The following is a 27804-nucleotide window of genomic DNA, read 5'->3' on the forward strand; positions in this document are numbered from 1 at the left end:
TGGTCGTTATCTTGTAGCTAGGTAACTCCTGCCGAAGCTGCTCTGTATTTCTCCCTGCTTCTGAGCCTGCTGGTAACAAGGGTGTGTGTGTGTGAATCTTCCCGCTCCAGCTCCTCTTCTGAGGAAAGCTGATCTGCCTGCGAATGCACTCCCCCATACTCTGCTTCAGACCATTCCCTGACAAGCGGCTTCTTCCGTGACCCCCCTCTTCTCTTGTGGCTCCCAGGACCCCAAGAGGAACCGCTTGCTGTAGTGGACCAACGTGGAGCAGACAATGGGCCTGGTCCAGCTCTCTTTCCCCCTTTCCTCTGAGCCCCCGCAAGGCACCTACAAAGTGGTGGTGCAAAAAGCCTCCGGGAACAAGGCGGAACGTCTCTTTGAAGTGAAGGAATACGGTGAGGAAGGAAGGAGAGGAATCGCTTGGTCTGGGGAACGTGGTGTCAAGGACAGCATGTGGAAGGGGGTATTTTCTTGCACACTGGCAGCGCCGCTCAGGAATTCTGATAGAAACTGACAGATCAGTGCAGTTTCGAAACCAGTGGACAAAATCTTTGGAAAGATTTGGCCTGCCATCTTTATTTAAAATTGCGCCCAGTTGGATTGAACCATAGACAGAAGCCTGCAAAAGGATCGTGCAAAATTGGGTTCTTAGGTAACTTGAGAGGCGTGCAAATGCACAGTGAACAGCTTCCCAAAATATCTGGCCCAATGGCCAGGTTCAGCGAACTGGTCCTGCTACTGGAAGCAAGTGCACCGGGGCTTTCCTCCGCCCTGCCCCCATGCGTAGCGCGTAGTGGCGTAGCGCGAGTTGCCAGTGCCCGGGGCTGCACAGAGGGAAATGGAAGGAGTATGCATGCACATTCAACTGCCTAACAGCCAGGAGATTGCAGCCACAAAAATAAGAAGAGTTGTTCTGTTGTCTGGAGAGGTCACTTCCTGGTTCGCATGGTGGCTGGGTATGGGAGAGTTGCCTGTGTGAATAGGGCTGATACTGGGGGCTGGAGACAGGAACAGGTCTTGCTCTGTGCTGGATCCAAAACTTAGTTCGGGGCATATGCGTCAGCTCCTAGGGACTGAGGCACTTTCGTCCCCCCCCAAATGTGTGGGGTTTTTGAGGGGGGCGAACTCCCTCAGTGTTCAGAGGGTGTTTGGCTCTGCCCCCGGCTCCTTGTGACATCGCCCGCTTGATGTCAGAATGTCGCGTTGGGCCCCCCAATCTTGAGAAGATGGCACCTCTGATTTGGGGGCTTCCCCGGAAACCTAATGGGGGAAAAATCTGTTGTGGGGTGTTAATGCTGCACGCATTCGCCTCCTTTCTGTGCTCAGGCTGATTATGTTGCTTTTCATCCCCGTGTTCTTTCCTTCTTACAGTGCTGCCCAAGTTCGAAGTTTTGGTGAAGGCACCCAAGGAGATAACATTTGTGGCTGAGGAACTCGAAGTGACCGTCTGTGGCCTGTAAGTGAGAGCAGCCTGGGCTTCTATCCCATAGATGTGGGACCACGTGAATTGAGAACTTGGGTGATGTTGCTAGCACCAGCTAACCTCTCCTCCAAGCATAGCTGTCAACTTACAGATTTGAAAATAAGGGACCAGCAGCCTTGAAAATAAGGGATTTTAGTCACCCAGTTAAAAGGGACCAGATAATTTTGGAGAGCAACGCTGGTTTTTAGCCCTTCGTTTCCAGAGGTTGCTGCTCAAGACACCAGCTGATGAAACACTGCAATTAAATAACTACCAGCAGCAACCACTTTTCGCGCAAAATGAAGTCCAAGCTACGAAGATGCTGTGGCAGTTCTGTATCTTTTCTCTCGTGCTCCACCTGCAGCTCTCAGTTCCATCAGGCGGGGCGGGAGGAAGGGGGGGGGAGAATAGCGCCCAAAGTAAACCCACAGATCAGACCATCTATGCTAGTCTACCACTACAAATCTATGGGAGAAGCGCTTGTGGTCCTTCCCTTGTAGCCCTTGGAACACCTGCCTGTGCCTCCGCCTCCTCCTCTTCCTCCTCTCTCTGAACTGCTTTCTCTATGGTTGCCCTCGCTCTCCTCTCAAGGCTCCTCATCAATTCATAGACCATGCCAGGCTGCCCATCTCATTCGGGTCCTTCAGCGGCACAGCCGCAGTACGGCCTAGTGGGAGCGGCGGTGACGGGCAGAGGGGAGGCCCCAGGCAGAGACGCTCAGTTCGGCGGCCACGAGGAGGATGGCGGTGGAAGGGCCCAAGGCTCCCACCAGTCCTGGCGGGGAGGGGCTCCCGGGGGCCGAGGCTGGTGAGAGGAGGCCGGAGGGGGGCGGACCGGGGAGCCAAGCAACACACTTGGAGCCTTCCTCCTCCCTGGCTGGCAGGGAGGGAGGGAGAGGAGCTGCTTCCTTTGAAACCTGTGAAATTTAAGGGACATCCATCAATAAGGGACAGCAGTGGTAATGGCGCTGGGATAAGGGACTGTCCCTCCAAATAAGGGATGCTTGACAGCTAGGCCTCCAATCCAGCCTTGGCCGCACCACCTTAGCTCTGATGGAATGATTGTCATAGCTGCACTGAATTCCTCACAATGTTGGGCCACTTATTCAGGGCTTATTTCACCCAGAACTCACTTGAACTCCATTCCAGAACCTCTCAGGTGGGCACCATTGCCACCATAAGAGAACCTTGGTTTCCAGACATTTTGGAAGTCAAACGGACTTCCAGAACAGATTCCGTTTGACTTCCAAGGTACCACTGTATATTGATGTCATCTTTCAAGCGATGCTGTGGCTGTTTCCTGACTACAGGTACACGTACGGGAAGCCTGTCGCTGGGCAGGTGAAGGTCCGTGTTTGCCGGAAATATAATGAAGACAGAGGCTGGCATGTTTATTCCAGTTCTGGAGGGAGCTGTTACAGAGAAGCGTCGGAAGGAATATGTGAAGAGTTCAGTGGAGAGGTGAGACCCAAAGCGGAAGCTGAAAATGAAATGTAAGACACTGTTGGGGAGTCGGCCCTCCCGGGTGACCTGTTATAATTGGACATTCATCCTGATTGTCGCGAATTCCTCGCGGCGCTTTTTAGCGAAACGCTCGGAGTCCCAGGTTTCTTTCCAGTGCAGTCTTTTTAATGTGAGCTATATACAAGTATTTACAAAAACAGTCCATACAGAGTACCTGCTCCTTAAGGCAAACGAATACTCTCCACCACAGCACCACCACACCACAGCACAACCACCACACTTACTGTTGAACAGGCTTTCCTTTTAAAACAGGTGATAGCCAATCACATTCCTGTTGAGTCACTCTGACCCAGCACTTCACAGAGTATTGCATCAGCCTGTTGAAGCCTGCAGACTTACTCAGTATCCTGCGAATCCCAACACTGATTTACTCAAGGGGAGTCCCAAGGCTCTGGGAGAAACCCCAGAATGGCATTCAGCAGGAAACGAGGGAAACGTCATCCCATCAGACAAGCCAAAATGATTGAAATGGTGGATATGGCTGCAGGAATATATATTTGCTCATTTTGTTGGTGCCTGTTGTTCCTCACTGAAGTCTCTTCAAAAACCTGAAGAACATTTGATCCCTTTGTCCAGAAAGTATCTGGGGGGCCTACATGCCCATCTGGGGGGATTTTAAAAAAATAAAAGCAAATGTCCTAGTTTGGGGGGGGGGTTAAATTTTTTAAAATTTTTTCGTGTACTGGCAGCTCTGGCTTTTGATCTGCTTGATGATGGCGGATAACTGGGGGGAGAGCGAGTGATCGTCAACTTTTTTGGCAATCGCCCAAGGAAAGCTCAACAAATGTCCGGATTTTTCCTCTTGAAATATTGCCAGCCTTGTATAAACGGACAGATATAAATGAATGAGTGTGCCTAGATCAGTGGCTATTGTGTGAACCTGACTGTCTTGACCTCAAACACCTTGTTTTGTGTAATGACACAATTCTCATTGGTAGCTGCTACAACTCTCTGTCTTCCGGTGCAGGCAAATGGGCATGGCTGCCTCCCTCAGGTGGTGAAAACCAAGATTTTTCATCTGAAGCGGGAGGGATATGCGATGAACCTCAAGGTGGAAGGCAAGATCGAAGAGGAAGGCACAGGTATTTTATTTTATTTATTAAATTTATCTCCCACCAGTCCTCCAAAAGAGCCCAGCATGTCAGTTTTAAAACCATTCAGCTAAGAAAAACCTTCTGGAAACGTTTCAAAACTCCTAAAAGCAATCACCCTGTTATGTACTGAGTTGAATAGGATCCAAAAGGCAGCAGTCTGATTGGCCCTAGAACAATAGGATTCAGAATGTAGCAGTCTGATTGGTCCTAGAACAATAGGGTCCAGAATGCAGCAGTCTGATTGGTCCTAGAACAATAGGGTCCAGAATGCAGCAGTCTGATTGGTCCACAGGAGCTATCCAATCCAGCTCCAGGTGGAAGTGAATCCGCAACCTGATTGGCCTACAGGTGAATCCCGGAATTAGCCAATCACGTAGGGCCCATTGTGTAAACAATGTATATAAAGCAGACATTCTGGGAGAACTTCCATTCCTCCTCACCACTATGAGCTGAATAAAGAGCATGAAATCCAGTCTCGATTCAGAGTATATTTCACACCTGCTCTGAAAACCTAACAATTTCAGGGGAAGAAGAAGTGTGCATGCACACGAAAGCTCATACCAAGAACTAACTTAGTTGGTCTTTAAGGTGCTACTGGAAAGAAAAAAATTTTTTTGTTTGGAATTTCAGGGGAAGGTCTTTCAGCCATCAAATGCTTAGGAAAAACAGGGTTGGTTCTGCAATGTCTCTAATAAGCTGCGGGGATGCAGCAGGACGCATACCCCTAAACATTTTGTGTTGCCCTGACCGACCGATGGACCAACCAACATGCTAGCTGTCTTTGCAGTAGCAGGGCAGACTGGAGCTCTGTCATTCTCCCTGCTGGTGCCCAGGGAGGGGAGTCTGGGGCGGACATAGTATGTTGCGTTCTGCAGGTAAAGGAAGGACTGGACCCTGATTAATTCAATAGACACTAGACTTGACCAGCAAGACTCTGGGAGCAAATGCGATAGCCACTCCCTGGCCCAGGCCATTTTTATTAACAAAAGAACTTTAACACAGCATTTGTAAGAAGCAATCCGCTTTCCTCGGAGCATTTCAAAAAATCCCCATGTGGGAACAAAGTCAGATCAGAGGAAGCTAAAAAGGAAAACAGAAAGAGGCAATGAGAGGTAAAGGAGGTGCTGTGGGATCGGTGGAAATTAATGTTTGTTTTTCTTTTTAGTGTTTATATTATTAACTTGTAAGATATGGATTTTTTTTTTTGAATGTCGGTTTTTCTGTTTTGTGTATTGTTAATTTTTGATATTTTTTGTGTTGTTTTGTGGGAAATACTAGTAAAATTTATAATAATAATAAGAAAATAAAAATACCAAATCATTTAAAAAAACAGATCAGAGGAAGCTTCTTAACTACAGAGAACTACTTGTGCATGCATACATGTTTAGGCTAAATAAAAGAGGAACCAAGGAGGAATGCATTTAGCAAACCCCGGAGGTCATAAACAGGAAGAAAACAGGAAAGACAGGCATTTTTATCACCTCCATGTGAACTCTGTTTCCTGGCCCTAAGATTAACAAAAGCTACATCAAAGCTACCTCCTATCTTTATGTACTCAGGATTGCAGGTGAAGCAACCGGTCTGTGTATGTGACTGTCAGGCACAGAGAAAACGGGGCAGAGAGGCAGAGGCTTGGATTGATCAGAAATCATGTAACATGACTCAAACCCAGTCAAAACAATGGCTGACACAATGGCTTGCTTCATTTTTTCATAATTTCTCATAGCAACCCCACGTGACCACCACAGTGGTGGAGGCGACGCTACTACTGCTCCTCCTCCTCTTCCTCTTCCTCTTGCCAGGCTAGAGCCAGGAGGCGAGTTCTTGCCCCTCTTTGCTCAAGCAACCCTGCCGTTGCCGGGGGCCTTCCCGTCCTCTCAGCGCCATCGCTGCCGCCTCGAGTCCCTCATCCAGAGGTTGGGGGCAGGAAGGGGGCGAGGGGGAGCAGCCAAAATGAGAGTACCCCTAAACATTTTTTTAAAGAAAAAAAAAGCACTGCCTATAAGTTACTAATGAAGGAGACTGATACACCTCCCTAGGAGGGCATTCCATCATCAGGGAGCCACCACAGAGAGGGCCCTGGCATGGGTCACCAAGAAACAGACAACCCTCAGTGTTCAGCACCACCAGGAGGGCCTCTCCTGTTAATAAGTAGGGACCGAGATGGTTGATATTGGGGAAGGTGCTCTTTCATGTACTTTTAGGCACAGGTATGTGTGAACCAAGGAAGGACCAAGGTCCAGGGGCTTATTATGGTCCCTGGCCTCTCCCATTGAAAGGTTCAGGCTCCTGCCACTATGGGTAGACAATGCTACTGGCATTGTCTACTATGGGTAGACAATGCTACTGGGAGAAATTGTCTAGCCTGACAAAAGAAGGGCAGCATTTTAAGCAAAGCAGAAGCCGGCAATGGAGCTTGTGAGGGCAGACAGGAGGGACAGAACATTCCCTCGCTTACCCACCTTCCTTTCCCCCCCTTTTACTTTTTTATTGATTTGTTAACAAAATGAGTGCAAACATAACAAAAAGAAAGAAAACTAAGAATTGGTAACGCAAACCATGAAGCGTCACAACCTAGAAGGGTGAAAGTGCAAAGATACAACACATCTCCAAAAAGGATAACAAAGTTTTATCTCCTATAAGGATACCCTTTACAATAATAAAGATTTATAAAAATAAAAGTATTCTCCACCTGTGAGTTCCATCTTTATTGAGAATAAAGGTTCCATATAGACCAGACATTTGCATAGGCAAACGGCACCAACCATGTGCCTCAATATTTGTATAAAGAATATTTGCATAAGAAAATCATGCCACATATCGAAAAGAAATTCGGAAATTATTCATTCAAGCTCTGCCCTTTGGGTACTTTTTCAAGACGGGCAATTTGTGAAACCCTTGAACACCAGCAATCCCAAATATTAAGATTAAGGATATTCTAGGATTTGGCAACACAGCCCTGAGCTGCTCTTAAGAGATGAGAAATAAGTTATTTACTTTTCAAATCCCATTCTGTTTCCATATAGGTTCAAAATTGCCAGGTGGAAAGATAGAGTAAGAGTTTGTTTGTTTTTTACCAAAGAGATCTCAGCAAATGCCTTATTCCACAATTCAGCCACCTTTGAGCAGTCCCACCATGTGTGCTTATATGTACCTACCTCTCTTTGACTATTTGGCAGGGGTGGAAATGACAGGCACGGCTTCCACCATGATCATTACCACTCTCAGCACAATCACCTTTGAGAATGTGGACTCTTCCTACAAGCCTGGGATCCCCTTTACTGGGCAGGTACGGCAGGCTGAGAGATCCCCACTGTGCATGACCCCACAGCTGGATGTTTGTTTTAAAGACAAATGTTCCCTGTACGCACTGGAACAGGAGGATGGATGGGCCAGGGTGGTTAGCAATTCACCCCCCACCCCTCATGCAATTTGTGTGCCCTCAACCTTCTCCATCCTCACCCACCTGAACTTATAGAACGCCCCCTACAGACAGTCATCTCCCTCAGAGGCGGAGTAAGGTGGGTGCGGTGGGTGTGCCCCCCCGGGTGTCATTCCCGAGGGGGGTGACATCACTGTGCCACACCCCTGGGATGCTCAGCGCGGGCGGCACACCCCTGGGACACGCACTCCCCAGGATGCTCAGCGCGGGTGGCAGCACAGCGCACCTTCTGGGATGCTTGCCTCGTCCCCCTGGCATGCTCACCCTGCCCCCGGGACGTTCACCTCACCCACGTGGGCGGCTAGCCCCGCCCCCAGGTGCACACCACTCTGGGCGCCGGAACAGCTAGCTCCGCCACTCATCTCCCTCCCAATTCATATGGGCTACTGCTAAAATGAGGCTGCATTTTAAGCTGTATTTTAAGCCGTATTTTAATTAACTGTTTGTTTGTTGTATTTTTTCCTGTTATGTTTTATTGAAATTCATATTTGGTGTTAGCTGCTGTGAGCCCGGCCCTAGCCAGGGAGGGCGGGGTATAAATAAAATTTTATACAGTCATACCTCTTCTTGGGACGCGGGTGGCACTGTGGGTTAAACCACAGAGCCTAGGACTTGCCAATCAGAAGGTCGGCGGTTCAAATCCCCGCGACGAGGTGAGCTCCCGTTGCTCGGTCCCGGCTCCTGCTAACCTAGCAGTTTGAAAGCACGTCAAAGTGCAAGTAGATAAATAGATACCGCTTCCACGGGAAGGTAAACGGCGTTTCCGTGCGCTGCTCTGGTTCGCCAGAAGCGGCTTAGTCATGCTGGCCACATGACCCGGAAGCCGTACTCCGGCTCCCTCGGCCAATAAAGCGAGATGAGCGCCGCAATCCCAGAGTCGGTCACGACCGGACCTAATGGTCAGCGGTCCCTTTACCTTTACCTTACCTCTTCTTACATTCGGTTCAGGTTATGTCTTTTCAGGTTGCGCCCCATAGCAACCCGTAAGTACTGGAAAGGGTTACTCCCGGGTTTCGCTGTTAGCGCATGCGCAGGCGCTCAAAATGACATCATGCGCATGCGCGGAAGCGGAGAATCGCAACCCCTGCATGTGCAGACGCGGGTTGCGTTCTGCTCATGTTGCGAATGGGGCTCTGGAACGGATCCTGTTCGCAACCAGAGGTCCCACTGTAATCATCAACATCATCTTCATCATCATCATCATCAGACCAAACTGCTATATGTATTGTTTTTGCCCTGCTAGGTGAAGCTTTTGGATGCTGCCAAAGTGCCAATTGCCAATGAAACAATTCAGATTAGGGTACATCTAACTGGAACCAGCACCAACTACGTAACTGATGACCAGGGACGAGCCCGTTTTTCCATAGACACTGATAACTTCACAGCTCCTGAACTCAGGATCCAGGTGAGTGTTCAAGGGGACTGAGAACTAAATAAGGCAGATTTATTCTTCGCAAGCACAAAACATGGGAATATCATAGAATCGTAAGAGTCTTAAAGTTGGAAGGGACCCAGGGGTCATCTAGTCCAACCCCCTGCAGTTCAGGAATCTCAGCTAAAGCATCCATGACAGATGGCCACCCAACCTCTCCAATATCAATTGGATCGGTTGAAATTTTAAAAAATGCTTTGAGATTCAGTTTCCTGTGGCTCCTACTTTTTTCCTTTCTCTTTCTCCTTCACCACCTTTTCTGGGTTTGTCATTTCCCGTTAATTTCATTCTTGCTCTTTCCATTTCTGAATCCAGAATATGCCTCCAGGAAATGTATTGGGACTTATTTACTCCTAAAGGTGTGTGTTGGTTGCTGGGCATGCAAATAGGTCTGAGATGAGTCTCGAGCTGGTGTAATATCAGAAAGTTTATCTCAGAGTCCCCAAGGCACCAATGATTCCCTAATACAGGAACAACAAGGATTTATTTTCTCCAGTCCCTGAGCTCCTGCCATTTTCCTCTTTCTTTCTGTTTGCCAGGCAACTTATAAATCGAACTCGGCGTGTGAACAAGGCTGGATCAGTCCCCAACACCAGAGCGCATCTCATTCAGCGGGGCGTTTTTACTCACCAAGCCAAAGCTACCTCCACATTGAGCGTGTTCCTGGGACCTTAAGCTGTGGTCAGACTCAGACGCTCCGGGTCCATTATATTCTGAATTCAGCTGTCGTAAAAGAGCAGGAGATGGTCTTTTACTATTTGGTAAGCCTGGACAGAGTGGCCTTTCTTTGGTAGGGACTTGGGAGTGGGCCTTCTCAGTGGCTGCTCCCAACCTTTGGAACCCTGTTTAGGGAAGTTTTTAATGTTTGTTGTTTTATCGTGTTTTTAATATTCTATTGGAAGTTACCCAGAGTGGCTGGGGAAACCCAGCCAGTTGGGCAGTGTATGAATATTATTATTATTATTATTATTATTATTATTATTATTATTATTATTATGGGACTGCCATCGGAACAGGGGAGGGAAGCCGGGAGGCCGCAGGGATACAGAGAGCTTCCGAAACTCCTGAGGAGCAGTTCCTCCTTCAGCGGTGGGAAAAGCTGTTGATTTCAAGCCAAAAGTCAGAGGAATTGGCCACCCTCCAGGTGCCCGGCTTGAAACCTTGTTGACCTCCCTGTCAGCGACTCCCGGCAAGACCAGGCGAGGTCTCAATCGGCGATCCTTCTCAACGTGAGAAGAACACACCTCCCCTCTCATCCCCAGGGAGGGGAAAGAGACAGACAGAAATGTATTTACATGCCTTTATTTCTGTCCTTCCCAGCAGTACAGAGAAACGTGACTGCTCTCTCTCATCACCAACAGCAGAGAGAGAATAACTCCACCCATGTACTTCCAGTACAGGGTCATGTGACACTCTGAGCTAACATCCAGTGCTCAGTGCACTGAATAGACTGTCCCTTGTTCCCACGGTACAGTCCCATAACGTCCACATCCTGTTTGGCTTTCCAGCCATCTGGAGCACCCAGCTGCATTGCTCCTTTTTCGTAACATCCACACCTCCAGTGGAGAACAAGGGGAAGGGGCCAGCCAAGCGAGGAAAGGGCTTGAGGATGCTGCTGAGAGCCCCAGCGCCTCACCTAGCCAGGCTGGGCAGGAGGGACGCACGCCCCTTCCGTCGCCAAGCTTGCACAGAGGGGTGAAGCGCAAAGAGGGAAGGCGGAGGCTTGGGGTACCAAAGTTCTTATGCTGGGGGAGAAGCCAGAAGGGGCCACTCCTGGCTTCTGCAAGTGACTAAGACGGACATGAACTTTGTGGTTCTGCATTGTAAATAGTTTGCACAATAAAACCTGTAAAAGACAGGTCAGAGTCCTGCCTGGTTACTCACGAGCAACCACCACCCGCACCTGACAATTATTATTATTATTATTATCACTCTTCATAGAGAAGTTAGACTGGCTCCCTTGTCGTCCGTCTGCCAGCTGTTTTATTCTGACAGGCCTTTGTGAACTGACTGCTTCTTCTTCTTCTTTTTTTTAAGGAAAGGACTTTGAATAGTGCTCATTCAAATCCATTTTCAGCTGCCAAACTGTGTTTGATTTCCAATTGCAAAGATAGGCTCAAGCGTAATGGCAATTCATGTTGTACTACCAGGAGAGAGATTGTTTCTGGAAGCCAGAACACTCCCTGTGTGTAAGAACTGCTGGCATATCAGTGTAACCATATATTTTGCCTCCTCCATCCTCATCCAGCTTATAGGCAAATAGGTGGCCTGGCCACAGTGAGAGTAAGATGCTGAACTAGATAGACCATTGGCCTGACCTAGCAGGCTGTTGTGTTCTTATGCTTTTATCAGGCGTTTTCCGCCTTCCATGCAGGTGATGGCTAAGGGGGTCATTTTGCGATCAGGGACCCATGTTCTGCCTGTGGAGCACAGAGAAGGTACCGGTAAGTGGCACTCCATTCCTCCCTTCATTCTTGGTGACCTTTCCAACTTTTTATAAACCCAGGTGATAACGTAAACCAGGGGTCAGCAAAATTTTTCAGCAGGGGGCCGGTCCACTGTCCCTCAGATCTTGTGGGGGGCCGGACTATATTTTGGGGGAAAATAATGAACGAATTCCTATGCCCCACAAATAACCCAGAGATGCAATTTAAATAAAAGGACACATTCTACTCATGTAAAAGCACGCTGATTCCTGGACCATCCACAGGCCAGATTTAGAAGGTGATTGGGCCAGATCCGGCCCCTGGGCCTTAGTTTGCCTACCCATGATGTAAACCCACACCTTAGTACAGTGCCACCACATATGCTTCCATGTGCCCTTGCGGTTATAGCATGACATGTTTCAGAGTTTCCTCAATTTTATGCTCATAGACAATATAATTTTACACTCATGAATTGTAATCATTCTCTTCCTCCCTCTCTTCCTCCTTGGGAATTTTGTGTCAGTGCGCTATGCATTTGGGGTTCCCTTTTCAGTCAGCAATGTCACTCAGAAAGTCTCCCAGAATATACTTCCTCAGTTCAGCTCACCTGTGGGAATAAACACATTCCAGTTCTGCTTTAAGTATTGATGGAAGAATTAACATTAAAACTTATACAACTGCTGGCCTAAGGAAAATAAAGTAAAACTATGTACAGTGGTACCTCGGGTTACATACGCTTCAGGTTACATATGCTTCAGGTTACAGACTCCGCTAACCCAGAAATAGTGCTTCAGGTTAAGAATTTTGCTTCAGGATGAGAACAGAAATCGTGCTCTGGCGGCGCGGCAGCAGCAGGAGGCCCCATTAGCTAAAGTGGTCTTCAGGTTAAGAACAGTTTCAGGTTAAGTACGGACCTCCGGAATGAATTAAGTACTTAACCCGAGGTACCACTGTACAGAGAATCATTCCTCCTCCCTGCTCTGCAGCCATCTGAGCAGAGTAGCAACCACACCTCCTCCTTCAGAGCCTGTCTAATAAAGAAGTCTGTTGCTAAGGAAACCCTGTTGCTGGGGAAGACCTGTTGCTAGCAGAAAGCTTGTTGCTAGGGGCAGATTTGTTGTTAGGGGCAAAACTATGCAAGGATCATTTCAAGACTATTTTTAGACTTACACTAACATTTCATTATCTACCAGCCAAAGGGGTGTTTTCTCTGGACCTCCCTGTTGACATGGACACTGCTCCGTTGGCCCGTTTGCTTCTCTACACGATTTTGCCCAATAGAGAACTAGTGGCCCATTCAGCAGATTTCACCGTGGAGAACTGCTTCGCAAACAAGGTAAGGTTGTGGGGATTCTCTGAGGCCCAGGGCAGACATGGCCATGAGGCTCTCTGTTCCGTCTCCGGCATAAACCTTTGCCAAAGTTCTCACTTGGTAGTCCATAGAGCACCATTTTTTCCAGCTGGACCAGCAGAATATTAACTTGTTGGCAGCTGAGGAGGGCAACCCAAGCTGAGAAAACAAATCCCAGAAGGGATTATCTCTGTGCTGTCATGTAATAGAATGAACTCTTCAAATGCCCTTTCTATAATAATTTTTATTAATTTTTCAATTACAATCCAATAATAGGCTCATTATAACAATACCAAATTGCAATACAATTACTAAAAGCAATAATAGTAATAATAGTAATAATAATAATAATAATAATAATAATAATAATAATAATAATTAGTTTATTATTTGTACCCTGCCCATCTGGCTGGGTTTCCCCAGCCAATCATTCATATACCAAATTATATAATTTAGGTGGCCCCCCTGCATGCAAGATTTGATGGTTTGATGATTTTCTTTACTTCTGCGTTCCAAAATCTTATTAATTTCAATTACATTCCGGTCAAAATAATAATCCCTTATCCATCAACTGCAATATTAATAACTTCCATTTGTGGTGACACATTAAATGATTTATAAATCTACAAGTGAGGCACCCCAACCATATCCTTTTTCTTCCTGTGTGTGACAATTATTTTGTGGTGTTTCTTCCTGTCCTTGTAAAATGTTATGTCTGCCTTTTCCCAGTTGTTGCTGTTCTCCACCATGCCTTGGTTGATACCCCCTTGTTGTTTCAGAAATTGTCCATTGCTCCGTCCTGTGCTTTGTTGTTTTGCAACTTTAACAACAGCTTCAAAAATCACTCCGTCCCAATAAATAACCTGTTTTCACAATTTTTTCAAATGCCCTTTATGCCTCCAGGTGAACCTGTGGTTCTCTGATGCTGAAGGCCTCCCTACTAGCAAAACTCACCTCCATCTTGCTGCCTCCAAAGGCTCCCTTTGTGCTGTCCATGCTGTCGATAAGAGTGTCTTTCTCTTGAAGCCCGAAGCTGAGATGTCCCCTAAGACTGTGAGTCAAATCTGCTTTTGAAGCTGTCTTCAAGTGTAACATTCCTAGAGCCACTTTTGCGCTTCCGTGCCATGGGGTGTGCTGATGTCATGTACATGAGCCGTGTGGCATGTATGTCCGGTGTGCTGACTGTTGGGATGCATCCAAGCGAACGGGGGCAATTGGCAGGCCCCCAGCTGGCTCCAGCCCACTGGCCGGCAGCCGGGCGATCTCCGGTCCTTGGTGCAGCATGAATCTGCGACCCAGAGCTTCAGAAGCTTCAGAAGCTGGGCACGCAACTCAGCAGAGATAAGAACTCTTCGCAACAGAAGGGCAGATTAGAGGCTGTGTAAAACATATTGTCAGCGCTGCCCGAGGTCCCAGCTCATAGAAGACCAACGCTGCTTCATTGTTTAGTATAAAAGTCTTTATTGAAGTTCAGTTTCACTTCCACAGGCGCAGCGTGCAACGCTACGTCTGTAACCTTAGACCGCCGAAGCTCCGTCTGAATCTCCTCCCCCCTGACACCAGTTTAAGACTCTAGCCTTACTCCACCTCTTCCTCTGTTCCTTCCTCCTCTGGGTCCGCCTGCTCGTCGGGGTCTCACCCTTCCTAGACTCTTCTGACGCTGAGTCCCCTGACTCTTCCCCCTCCCTCCGTCGGGCTTTAGGACCTGGCTCCCAATCCGGGTTTCCTGCTGTCCCGCGCGCCTGTACATTTGAACTTGGCGCGCGCGCCGAGCCTCCCACTTTCCTTCTGACCGTTACACTGCTGTCACTACTCCCTCCTTCGGGGAGGCTAGCTGGAACTGACCTCCCCGCCCTTTCCCCACTTTCCGATTGGGGCGTGGTCAGCCCTGACTCATCTTCTCTCCCTGCTGGAGGAGAGGCTGGCCCTGACACATGTGACTCTTCCCCCCCACTGCGCTCTGGTGGGGAAGCTGGTCCTGATCCTCCGCTGCTCCCTTGGGAGTCCCTGCTGGCCCCCTGCTTCTGGTGCGTCCTCCTGGGACCCCCTTGCCCTCACCATCGGCGCCCCCTTCTGGGAATCTTCTGATTCGCTGGAGAAGCTCATGGAATCTCTCGGGTCACTGTCATACTCCCCTACGCTCCCCTCGGATCCCTCCCCTTCGCTCTCCATTTCCTCTCTCCCCTGTGCTTCTGCTCCTGAGCCCCTGACACATATTTACAGGCATTTTATTCAGCATCAGGACAAAAGGAAAAACATGTCTGCTCCCCTTCGTGTCCAAGCAAACAGCATAAGCAAAAGCTATACACAAACAGAAGTTCCCAGCAAGCTGTGCTGGAAAGTAAACAGACATGTGACACACAACAGCCTGTTCCTCTTAAGGTGGAACGGACTATCTTAACACTGACGTTGTATGGCCCTGGCCCCCTCAATCGCAGGGGCAAGGCCATAGATCTCCAAAACACTTCCTTTCTCAAGGAAGCCAGACTCTGGATAACCACTAGAACCTCTGGAGTCTCTCGTTTTCAGAGACTGGGGTGCATACAACAATTTTAAAGAACTAAGTTTCATTCCAGTTATATGCCGGACTGATAAACGGAGGACCGGGGATGCATAGAACATCTGTATCCACTTTTGAAACGGTTTGGCAAAGTGTTGAATGGACCCATTCCTTTCTGTCCAAACTGTGTCCTGGAAACCAAGTCTCGTGAAGCACAGTTGAGTATCTTTAGCCTGGGGAAAGAGAAGGCTGAGAGGTGATCTGATGGCTACCTTCAAGGCTGAAGACAGGGCAAGCTTCTTTTCTGCTGTGCCAGAGGGTGGGACCCGAGTCAGTGGCTTCAAATTACAAGGAAAGAGATTCCAACTAAATATTGGGAACAACTTTCTGGTGGGCAGAGCTGTTCTGCAGTGGCCATGCAGGGACATTTTAGAGAAGAGGTGATTTAGAGGAGATATGGAAGGCGTTTGTAGAATTTGTACTGTTAAAATGGAAAGGGGTCAAACCATCGCAAGAGGTGTTGAAATTGTGGGTGGTTGGATAGTAACAATGGAATGGTCTCCGTGGCCTGAGGTGCACATTTTTATTCTTACTTATTTATGATTATTATTTTGTAAAAATATATAGAAAAAATAAAAAATAGCAGGGGCATTTTAGGACATGCTTAATTGTGGCTACTTTTGTGGTCAGGTTTATGATATGCTCCCTGTGAAGGACCTCCGAGGTTACGTCTACAGGCACCACTACCTGCTTGAACCGGACCTTGATCGCTGCACGGTTAGGAAAAATATTGTTTTGGGAGGCATCAGCTACAGATATGAATCTTTTAAGCGGAGTGAACGTGATGCCTATGACATTCTCAAGGTGAGTGCCAAAGGACCCGCTGCATTGGCATGAGACCCTTAATCTCAGGGTCAGGGTTATGAACCCATGTGGGCAAGAGAGTCCTTCATTGCAGGAGTTTGGGCTAGGTGATCCTTGTGGTCCACTCCAACTCTGCAATTCTATGATTTGTCGGGGAGTGAAATGTCTGCCAGGAAGAGGAGGGCACATTGCAGGGACCCACCGCGTGACAGTGGCAGCTCAGCCACCCAAAATCTAGGGCTGTAAGGAAGCACGGTGTTGCATTCCACCCCGCATACGTCGCACGCAGCAGTGTTTCCATTCCCCTGCAGTTCGTTTTCCACCAAAAGCTATTGTCCTCTGCAGAGAGATTATGTAATCTTAAGAAGAGCCTGCTGGGTCAGGCCAATGCGTTTAGTCCAGTGTTCTCACATTGCTCAACCAAATGCCTATGGGAAGCCTGCAAACAGGATCCGAGCGCAAGAGCCCTTTCCCCCCTCCTGTGGTTTTCAGCGACTGGTATTCAGGAGCATCACTGCCTCCAACTGGGGAGGCAAACCATCACCATCATGGCTCGTAGCCACTGATAGCCTTTGCCCCTAATTTGTCTGATCCTCTGAGCCATCCACATTCGTGGCCATCACTCCCTCCTGTGGAAGCGAGTTTCAATGTTGAACTAGATAAAAGGTAAAGGTAAAGGACCCCTGGATGGTTAAGTCCAGTCAAAGGTGATTATGGGGTTGCGGCGCTCATCTCGCTTTCAGGTCGAGGGAGACGGCATTTGTCCACAGAAAGCTTTCCAGGTCATGTGGCCAGCAGGACTAAACCACTTCTGGCACAATGAGATGGAGGCCAGAGCACATGGAAATGCCGTTTTCCTTCCCACCGGACTGGTACCTATTTATCTGCTTGCACTGGCGTGCTTTCGAACTGCTAGGTGGGCAGGAGCTGGGACACAGCAACGGGAGCTCACCCCGTCGCGGGGATTCAAACCGCCGACCTTCTGATCGGCAAGCCCAAGAGGCTCTGTGGTTTAGACCACAGCGTCACCTGCATCCTTACAGTTGAACTAGGCACCATGTGAATAACTGCTTTTTGAATCCGCCCTGAATCTTTCAACATTCAGTTTCACTGGATGCCCATGAGAGTACTGTGTCCAGTTCTGGGCACCACAATTTAAGAAGATGTCAACAAGCTGGAACATGTACAGAGGAGGGCAACCAAGATGATCAAGGGTCTAAAGCAGTCTATATATATATATATATATATATATATATATATATATATATATATATAATGTATATACACAACAGGTTTACCATACCCATTGAGTCAATCACCCATCTCCTACTACCCTCCTGAGAAAAACCCCTCCCCACCCTCCCACTATATATAAGGGTCTGGTGACTTCTATTTCAGTGTATCTGAAGAAGTGTGCATGCACACGAAAGCTCATACCAAGAACAAACTTAGTTGGTCTCTAAGGTGCTACTGGACTATTTTTTTATTTTATTTTTAAAATATATTTCAAGGGTCTGGAAGCCAAGCCTTATGAGGAACGGTTGAAGGAGCTGGGCATGTTTAGCCTGGAAAAGAGGCTGAGGAGCCCTTCAAATATTTCAAGGGCTGTCACGTGAAAGAGGGAACAAGCTTGTTTTCTCCTGCTCTGGAGCATAGGGACTGGACCAATGGCTTCAAGTTACAAGAAAGGAGATTGCGACTAATCATTAGGAAGAACTTTCTGACAGTAAGAGTTGTTTGGCAGTGGAACGGACTCCCATGAGAGGTGGTGAACTCTTCTTCCTTGGAGGTTTTTAAGCAAAGTTTGGATGGCCACCTGTCCTGGATGATTTAGCTGAGATTCCTGTGTTGCAGGTGGTTGGATAGCCACTTGATTATCCTTGGGTTCCCTTAGGTAAAGGTAAAGGGACCCCTGACCATTAGGTCCAGTCGTGGCTGACTCTGGGATTGTGGCGCTCTTTTCGCTTTATTGGCCGAGGGAGCCGGCCTACAGCTTCCAGGTCATGTGGCCAGCATGACTAAGCCGCTTCTGGCGAACCAGAGCAGCGCACGGAAACGCCGTTTACCTTCCCGCCGGAGCGGTACCTATTTATCTACTTGCACTTTGACGTGCTTTCAAACTGCTAGGTTAGCAGGAGCAGGGTCCGAGCAACAGGAGCTCACCCCGTCACGGGGATTCGAACCGCACACCCTTACAACTCTGCAATTCTATGAAAGAGGGAGAAAAATGTTTCTCTATCCCCCTGTATCCTTCCAGACCACCCGGCAGTGGGCAGAGGAGGATGTTCAGCTCCTGAAGGGTTAATCCAGACTCGGTAGAGACTCTCCTGGTCAGGTATTCGGGAACAGAGACACATATGCTGTTTGGGAAGGCATAACGCTCTAGAGAAGGGTTCATACTGGCTCATTTTCTCATTTTGCAGGACTTTGGCTTGAAAGCTTTTACCAGCACCTTGATAAAGAAGCCTAACCTTTGCAGAGCAGATATACCAGTATTTGCCAGTAAGAACCTGGTGGCAATGTTGGTGGCAATTGTGGGAGTAGGGGTGGGATTTCCTCCAGTTAGCCTTCGTTCCATCTTCATAATGCCCTGAAAATCACAAGATTTATAAGCTCTGCAAATTTAAGAGGAACGATAACAGCTTAAGAAGAGCCAATGGCAAATCTTCTCTAGCATCCTGTTCTCACATTGGCTGAAGGGTTGCTTGTGGGAAACCAGCAAATGTACATCCAGCTACCCTCTACGTCCCTAAGGGCCTTGAGGCAATGACGAAAACTTTTGCTGAATGCCTAGTTCTATTTTTTAAAAAATATTAAGATACTTGGCAGAAGGGTTTTCAGGAAGAGTTTCAATTGCCTCATCCCTTCCGGCATTTGCATGCTGTAAATAGAAAGTTTACAGTGGAACCTCGGTTCCTGAAGGAAATCCATTCCGGAAGCCCGTCCAGCTTGCGGAATGTTCGAAAACCGAGGCATGGCTTCCCATTGGTTGCAAGAGCTTCTTGCACTCCGCAGAAGTCTTGTCGCACGTTCAAGTTCCGAAAAACATTTGAAAATGGAAGCATTTACTTCTGGGTTTTCAGCATCCGGGAACCAAAACATACAAGAACAGAGGCATTCGGGAACCGAGGTTCCAATGTACCAGTATTTGCCCAAAGATAGATTCAGAGTGTATTTTGTTCTATTGCGTGCTTATGAATTTGCCACCGTTATCGTTATGGTAAAATATCGTGCTATTTAAATGGCATAGATTAATTAGTCACTCAGCAGCAATAGAACACGGTTGCAGTGGTACCTCGGGTTACATACACTTCAGGTTACATACGCTTCAGGTTACGCACTTCACTAAGCCAGAAATAGTGCTTCAGGTTAAAAACTTTGCTTCAGGATAAGAACAGAAATCGGACTCTGGCGGCACGGCGGCAGCAGGAGGCCCCATTAGCTAAAGTGGTGCTTCAGGTTAAGAACAGTTTCAGGTTAAGTACGGACCTCCGGAACGAATTAAGTACTTAACCCGAGGTACCACTGTATAGGCCTTGGAGGACACATGTTGATTTGCAGAATTCTACCTTTTGTTTTAAAAAGTGAAATGGCTTAAAAGTTAAATGGAACCAAATAGAAATTGGGTGCTTCTATGCAGGTTGGGGGTTAGATTGTAAACACTGGCACATACACACAAGACAGCTGTGTATGAAACACAATTTATGCCACACACGCGCATACACAAAGAGAGAGTGATAGAGAGTACAAAGAAAAACAAAATGAAATTAAATAAATAAATTAGTTGGCATCTGTCTCAAGAGATAATGTAAGAGTGCGGCCTTAGGGGTAAAGTCAAACCGTTGGTGAGTTAGAGCACTTGCTGTGGCTGTATGGGAGAGACATGTTTAATTGCAGCTGGAGCAGAGGAAGGTCTCGGTTTTGCTGTTACAGATGCACTGTGGTGGTACTTATCTCTGCTCTCCTCCATTTCTCCTCTGGTCACCACTGTGGAAATAAAGTACATAATTTAGGGCAATATCCAACAGTCCCACTCAGAGTGTACCTACTGAAATCAAGAGGGCTTTCTGTTCATTGAGTCCGAATAACAATGGCCACCATCTATGCCCTGTCTTCCTTCAAGCTGCTAACCTACGGGATCTGAGTGGACTGCCAGGAGCTCCAGGCATTCCTGCACGAGAAGCTGCAAGAACAGGAAGACAGCAGGAGACTGTCAGGAGCTACTTTCCCGAGACGTGGCTCTGGAACATGTGGATAGTGAAGTAAGTAGTGGTTTTCAGACTTTATGGGGTGCGCATATTGCAGATATTAATATTATGCAGTTTGAAGCGAGTGGATGCATAAAAACGGGCTCCTTTGGAAATGAAGCACTGTCAAGGCCCATAAGTTTAACGAAAGCTTTGCTTGCAGAACTTTCTTCAAAACAAAACAAAAGCATCCAAACAACTCCATAAGACACATGCCAGTCTAAGGCATAGGCTCAGCATCTTACAAAATGTCAAACAATTTCAGCAGACCTAGAAACAGAGGTCTGTCTCTCCCCACAACCTGCATCCTGCCTGGGGCTGTTTATCTGGAAAGCTTCATCTGCATCCTCACTCTCACAGAACACAGGAACAAAGGACTCCAGCCGTCACCCTTCCATGATGGCAAAGTTGCAATTCAATTCAATACCTCTCATGTGATCTAAGGTTAAACACTCACATGTTAGCTAGCAGAAAACAACATTCCATTATCAGCTCAGTTAAGGCTCAGAGTCCCTTAGAGTACGGCAGTGGAATTTTCCAGCATTAAACCCTTTCACCATTACACATAGGCATTCCCATTTCGGTGTCAATTAAAACCATTATAATCAATAGGGCAGTGGTGGTGCTGGGGGATACCATAGCAAAAATCTCTTGAAAGTAATGCTTAGAACTTGTGGCCCTCCAGGTGTTACTGCTATACAACCTCCATCATACCTGCTCACAGGCCATCCAGCCCGGGGCTGATGGGAGTTGGAGCCCAACAACAAGGGGAAGGCCACACAGCCCCCACCCCACAAAATCTCTGCCCTATTACAAGCCATAACCCTAGGGAGAATTAGGCAAATTAATGAAGGTCAAGGCTCTTGATAGCACCTCGAATACTTGGAAGTGATGTGCATTTTACAGGATTTCCCTGGTGATGGGAAATGAAGATACGGCTTGCAGGAGGGAGCTATGAAAATGTTCTTCACCATGCACGGCCATCTTCAGAAATCTAAAGGCCTGTCACATTGAAGATGGATCAAACATTGCTGGGGCTTTGTCAACATGCAGAGGATCGGGAGGCCAGCTGGCAAGCCCCAGCTCAGATGACTCCTTCCATCGACCTCTGCTCTGACATAAATCAGTGACCTGGGCTTCAGAACCAGGGCACGCTATCAGCAGATAGAACTGCGCACACAGAATAGGCTTGAGGCTTGTGAAGTCATACTACAACTACAGATCTATTAATCATAAATCAGGACAAAGAAACATGTCGTCTCTCATGTTGTGTCAGAGAGAACGGGAAAAAGCAAAAGCCAGTGTGGTGCAGTGGTTGAGAGCAGTAGACTCGTAATCTGGTGAACCAGGTTCGCGTCTCCGCTCCTTCACATGCAGCTGCTGGGTGACCTTGGGCCAGTCACACTTCTCTGAAGTCTCTCAGCCTCACTCACCTCACAGAGTGTTTGTTGTGGGGGAGGAAGGGAAAGGAGATTGTTAGACGCTTTGAGACTCCCTGTTGTTGTTTTTAGTCGTTTAGTCGTGTCCGACTCTTCGTGACCCCATGGACCAGAGAACGCCAGGCACCTCTGTCCTCCACTGCCTCCTGCAGTTTGGTCAAACTCATGCTGGTAACCTCGAAAACACTATCCAACCATCTCGTCCTCTGTCGCCCCCTTCTCCTTGTGCCCTCCATCTTTCCCAACATCAGGGTCTTCTCCAGGTAGTCTTCTCTTCTCATGAGGTGGCCAAAGTACTGGAGCCTCAGCTTCACAATCTGTCCTTCCAGTGAGCACTCAGGGCTGATTTCCTTCAGAATGGAGAGGTTTGATCTTCTTGCAGTCCATGGGACTCTCAAGAGTCTCCTCCAGCACCATAATTCAAAAGCATCAATTCTTGGGCGATCAGCCTTCTTTATGGTCCAGCTCTCACTTCCATACATCACTACTGGGAAAACCATAGCTTTAACTATACGAACCTTTGTTGGCAAGGTGATGTCTCTACTTCTCAAGATGCTGTCTAGGCCTGTCATTGCCCTTCTCCCAAGAAGCAGGCATCTTTTAATTTCATGACTGCTGTCACCATCTGCAGTGATCATGGAGCCCAAGAAAGTAAAATCTCTCACTGCCTCCATTTCTTCCCCTTCTATTTGCCAGGAGGTGATGGGACCAGTGGCCATGATCTTCGTTTTTTTGATGTTGAGCTTCAGACCATATTTTGCGCTCTCCTCTTTCACCCTCATTAAAAGGTTCTTTAATTCCTCCTCACTTTCTGCCATCAAGATTGTGTCATCTGCATATCTGAGGTTGTTGATATTTCTTCCGGCAATCTTAATTCCGGCTAGGGATTCATCCAGCCCAGCCTTTCGCATGATGAATTCTGCATATAAGTTAAATAAGCAGGGAGACAAAATACAGCCTTGTCGTACTCCTTTTCCAATTTTGAACCAATCAGTTGTTCCATATCCAGTTCTAACTGTAGCTTCTTGTCCCACATAGAGATTTCTCAGGAGACAGATGAGGTGATCAGGCACTCCCATTTCTTTAAGAACTTGCCATAGTTTGCCGTGGTCGACACAGTCAAAGGCTTTTGCATAGTCAATGAAGCAGAAGTAGATGTCTTTCTGGAACTCTCTAGCTTTCTTCATAATCCAGCGCATGTTTGCAATTTGGTCTCTGGTTCCTCTGCCTCTTCTAAATCCAGCTTGCACTTCTGGGAGTTCTCGATCCACATACTGCTTGAGCCTTCCTTGTAGAATTTTAAGCATAACCTTGCTAGCGTGTGAAATGAGTGCAATTGTGCGGTAGTTGGAACATTCTTTGGCACTGCCCTTCTTTGGGACTGGGATGTAGACTGATCTTCTCCAATCTTCTGGCCACTGCTGAGTTTTCCAAATTTGCTGGCATATTGAGTGTAGCACCTTAACAGCATCATCTTTTAAAATTTTAAATAGTTCAGCTGGAATAGCATCACTTCCACTGGCCTTGTTATTTGCAGTGCTTTCTAAGGCCCATTTGACTTCACTCTCCAGGATGTCTGGCTCAAGGTCAGCAACTAAACTACCTGGGGTATACGAGACATCCATTTCTTTCTGGTATAATTCCTCTGTGTATTCTTGCCACCTCTTCTTGATGTCTTCTGCTTCTGTTAGGTCCTTTCCACTTTTGTCCTTTATTATGGAAATCTTTGTACGAAATGTTCCTTTCATATCTCCAATTTTCTTGAACAGATCTCTTCCCATTCTATTGCTTTCCTCTATTTCTTTGCATTGCTCGTTTAAGAAGGTCTTCTTGTCTCTCCTTGCTATTCTTTGGAAATCTGCATTCAATTTCCTGTATCTATCACTATCTCCCTTGCATTTTGCTTGCCTTCTCTCCCCCGCTATTTGTAAGGCCTCATTGGACAGCCACTTTGCTTTCTTGCATTTCCTTTTCATTGGGATGGTTTTCGTTGCTGCCTCCTGTATAATGTTACGAGCCTCCATCCATAGTTCTTCAGGCACTCTGTCCACCAAATCTAAATCCTTAAACCTGTTCCTCACTTCCACTGTGTATTCATAAGGGATTTGACTTAGATTGTATCTTACCGGCCCAGTGGTTTTTCCTACTTTCTTCAGTTTAAGCTTGAATTTTGCTATAAGAAGCTGATGATCTGAGCCACAGTCAGCTCCAGGTCTTGTTTTTGCTGACTGTATAGAGCTTCTCCATCTTTGGCTGCAGAGAATATAATCAATCTGATTTCGATGCTGCCCATCTGGTGATGTCCATGTGTAGAGTCGTCTCTTGTGTTGTTGGAAAAGCGTGTTTGTGATGACCAGCTTGTTGTCTTGGCAGAACTCTATTAGCCTTTGCCCTGCTTCGTTTTGAACTCCAAGGCCAAATTTGCCAGTTGTTCCTTTTATCTCTTGATTCCCTACTTTAGCATTCCAATCCCCTATAATGAGAAGAACATCCTTCTTTGGTGTCACTTCTATAAGGTGTTGTAAGTCTTCATAGAATTGGTCAATTTCAGTTTCTTCAGCACCAGTAGTTGGTGCATAAACTTGGATTACTGTGATGTTAAAAGGTCTGCCTTGGATTCGTATCGAGATCATTCTATCATTTTTGAGATTGCATCCCAGTATAGCTTTCGCCACTCTTTTGTTGACTATGAGGGCCACTCCATTTCTTTTACGGGTTTCTTGCCCACAGTAGTAGATATGATGGTCATCCGAACTGAATTCACCCATTCCCGTCCATTTTAGTTCACTGATGCCCAGGATGTCAATATTTATTCTTGCCATCTCATTTTTGACCACCTCCAACTTACCCAGGTTCATGGTTCTTACATTCCAGGTTCCTATGCAATATTTTTCTTTACAGCATTGGACTTTCCTTTCGCTTCCAGGCATATCCGCAACTGAGCGTCCTTTCGGCTTTGGCCCAGCCGCTTCATCAGCTCTGGATCTACTTGTACTTGCCCTCTGCTCTCCCCCAGTAGCATGTTGGACGCCTTCCGACCTGAGGGGCTCATCTTCCAGCGTCATAACTTTTATATGCCTGTTGTCTTTGTCCATGGAGTTTTCTTGGCAGGGATACTGGAGTGGCTTGCCGGTTCCTCCTCCAGGTGGATCACGTTTGGTCAAAACTCTCCACTATGACCTGTTCATCTTGGGTGCCCTGCTCGGCATAGCTCATAGCTACTCTGAGTTCTTCAAGCCCCTTCGCCACGGCAAGGCAGTGATCCATGAAGGGGTTGAAACTCCCTAGGGTAGTGATAAAGCGGGATATCAAATCCAAACTCATGTGGTAACCTTACATACCTTGTAGTAAGGTTAAGGCTTACTGGGAAATGATATACAATGAAATGAAAAGGATGTTTAAAATAACGTTTGTAAAAAAAACACCCGAAGCCTTTCTCTTGGGAATTATAGGGATAGAACTACCTAAATTGTATAGTAATTTATTCATGTATAAGGCTACAGCGGCAAGAGTGGTACTTGCCCCAAAATGGAAAGAAGCAGAAGTCCCAGCAAAGGAATAATGGATATGAACAGGCATGGAATATGCAGAAATGGCAAAACTTACCAGAAGAATAAGAAATCAAGATAACAAACTTTTAATAAAAGAATGGAAATGGTTTATTGAATATTTACAGAAAAATTGTAAACAGATAAAAACACTGGCAGGGTTATTGTAATAACCTGCAGTTACATAAGAGTATATATTCAAAGAAGATAAATAAATAAGTTAAGTTAATTTGGATATGCAGAAGACAGAAGAAAAACAAAGTTAAGGTACTGCAGAAAGAGGGGGAAGGAAGTCAAGTTTTAAAATGTCAAAATGACTGTAAAATCAATGGAATGTGTATATCTGAAAAGATGTATATGTATATACATATACATATACATACCGTATTTTTTGCACCATAACACTCACTTTTTTCCTCCTAAAAAGTAAGGGGAAATGTCTGTGCGTGTTATGGAGGGAATGCCTACGGGTGGCATACCTACGGATTTTCTTCCTCTAAAAACTACGTGCGTGTTATGGTCAGGTGCGTGTTATAGAGCGAAAAATACGGTATATATAAAACCCTTGGAACCCCTTCAAACTCTATGATTCTTTGATTCCTGTTCTTCTCTGTCCCTCAGCGGCGAGTCCCAAGGCGAGATTGACATCCCTGTGACCATTCCGGACACCATCACCGAGTGGAAGGCGGGAGCTTTCTGCTTGTCCCCGGATGTGGGCTTTGGCCTGGCCCAGACTGCCTCCCTCAAAGCCTTCCAGCCATTCTTCCTTGATCTGACCTTGCCCTACTCTGTGGTGCGGGGCGAAGCGTTCACCCTGAAGGCCACTGTCTTCACCTACATGCAGCGCTGCGTCAGGGTGAGGAACGCCCTAGTTTGGCTCCCGATTCCCGAAAACTCCTCGCCCTCTTTTCCTTGGCGTAGAATTTGGATCGCCTAGGCATGGAATCATATTGCTGCAGGCACCCCAGTCTCTTGAGTGGCGAGAGACTTTTGTTCCCTCCCGGCTAACGCCTTTCTGTTCACGGACAGGTCAGTATCTCGCTGGCTCCCTCTGCTGAGTTTGTGGCTTCCCCTGTGGAGAAGGAGGAGGAATCTTACTGCCTGTGTGCCAACGAAAGGAAAACGGTCTCTTGGACGGTAACTCCCAAATCTCTGGGTAAGCAGCAATGCTAGGAACTGGGTAACCACCACGGCCTGAAAGCGAGATGAGCGCCGTAACCACATAGTCGCCTTTGACTGGACTTAACCACCCAGGGGTCCTGTACCTTTTACCTTTACCAAACCCTTAGATCAGGGATATGTATAAATGCAAGGAGTCCTGATTCCTCCTACAGAATTACCACCTTTAGATTGCAGTGAAAGTTTGTGTGTGCATGTGTGTGCGTGCGTGCTTGTGCGTGCTCGTGCGCGCACTTCCAGCATGTAAATACAATATATACCGTATTTTTTGCACCATAACACTCACTTTTTTCCTCCTAGAAAGTAAGGGGAAATGTCTGTGCGTGTTATGGAGCGAATGCCTGCGGGTGGCGGGGGGGATCTGCTGCAGTTGTGAGCAGAGGATCCATGGTTCCCCTTCCTTCCCTCCTCCATGGTTACAAAGCATGGATCCACATGGATCCTCAGGATTTTTGCATTGGGCTACTCCAAACTCACTGTCAGATCACATGTCTGTGGCCACAGCATGAACCACAAAAATCATATATCCACTATTTTGTTTAGAATATTTTTTTTCTTGTTTTCCTCCTCTAAAAACTACGTGCGTGTTATGGTCTGGTGCGTGTTATAGAGCGAAAAATACGGTATATATTTTTCAGATTAAATATTTACAGTCAGATATCCAACATACATACAATATAGAAACAAGATTCCAAAGAATCTCCTGGACTTCCCTCCTCCCCTTTGTCGGTCCTATTGTTAATCAATTCCTCCTGCATCTTTTATGATAATCCAAATCTTTTACATCTCCATTGTGTCCAAAATTCACCATTAAACTACAAGTGTTACTCCAACCCTACTAACAATTTTAACTATTTACAACAGTTTTTAAGATAAACTATAAATTTCCCCCATTCCTTATTAGAATTTTGGTCTTCCTGATTTCTGATTTTTTTAGTCATTTTAGCCATTTCGGCATAGTCCATCAACTTGATCAAATACAGTGGTACCTCTACTTACGGACGTGATCCGTTCCGGGGTGCCATTCGCACCGCGAAAAGTCCGTAAGCAGTGCATGTGATGTGATAGAGTGCGCATGCGCGAAGCGTGCAGATCGCTCCTGCACATGTACGAAGTGGTGAACCTGGAAGTAAACACTTCTGGGTTTGCCGCGTTCGTAACCAGAAAAAACGCGACGTGAAGCAAACTCGAGGTATGACTGTGCTGTATTTTTAGAGTCCATGGCAAATTTGGCTACTGCCTACATTTTGGGTATGCATTGATTTCTCTCCCAACTTTAAATAACCTAATAAGAATG

The 27804-nt window shown here is 46.8% G+C and overlaps 1 protein-coding gene across 1 annotated transcript in view; it reads left to right on the plus strand.

Annotated features, from left to right (window-relative positions):
- LOC128408858 (alpha-2-macroglobulin-like) overlaps positions 1 to 27804 on the plus strand; it is a 65046-nt gene that overhangs the window by 12149 nt on the left and 25093 nt on the right. Inside the window, 15 exon segments of the mRNA XM_053378878.1 lie at positions 227 to 395; positions 1372 to 1456; positions 2772 to 2922; positions 3953 to 4067; positions 7259 to 7368; positions 8765 to 8926; positions 9493 to 9714; positions 11328 to 11397; positions 12573 to 12715; positions 13634 to 13783; positions 15921 to 16094; positions 18518 to 18681; positions 20174 to 20356; positions 25950 to 26184; positions 26358 to 26484. Coding sequence (XP_053234853.1) covers positions 227 to 395; positions 1372 to 1456; positions 2772 to 2922; positions 3953 to 4067; positions 7259 to 7368; positions 8765 to 8926; positions 9493 to 9714; positions 11328 to 11397; positions 12573 to 12715; positions 13634 to 13783; positions 15921 to 16094; positions 18518 to 18681; positions 20174 to 20356; positions 25950 to 26184; positions 26358 to 26484 — 2260 coding nt within the window.

Source organism: Podarcis raffonei, chromosome 2, assembly GCF_027172205.1.
Source record: "Podarcis raffonei isolate rPodRaf1 chromosome 2, rPodRaf1.pri, whole genome shotgun sequence".
NCBI classification, from domain to species: Eukaryota; Metazoa; Chordata; class Lepidosauria; order Squamata; family Lacertidae; genus Podarcis; species Podarcis raffonei.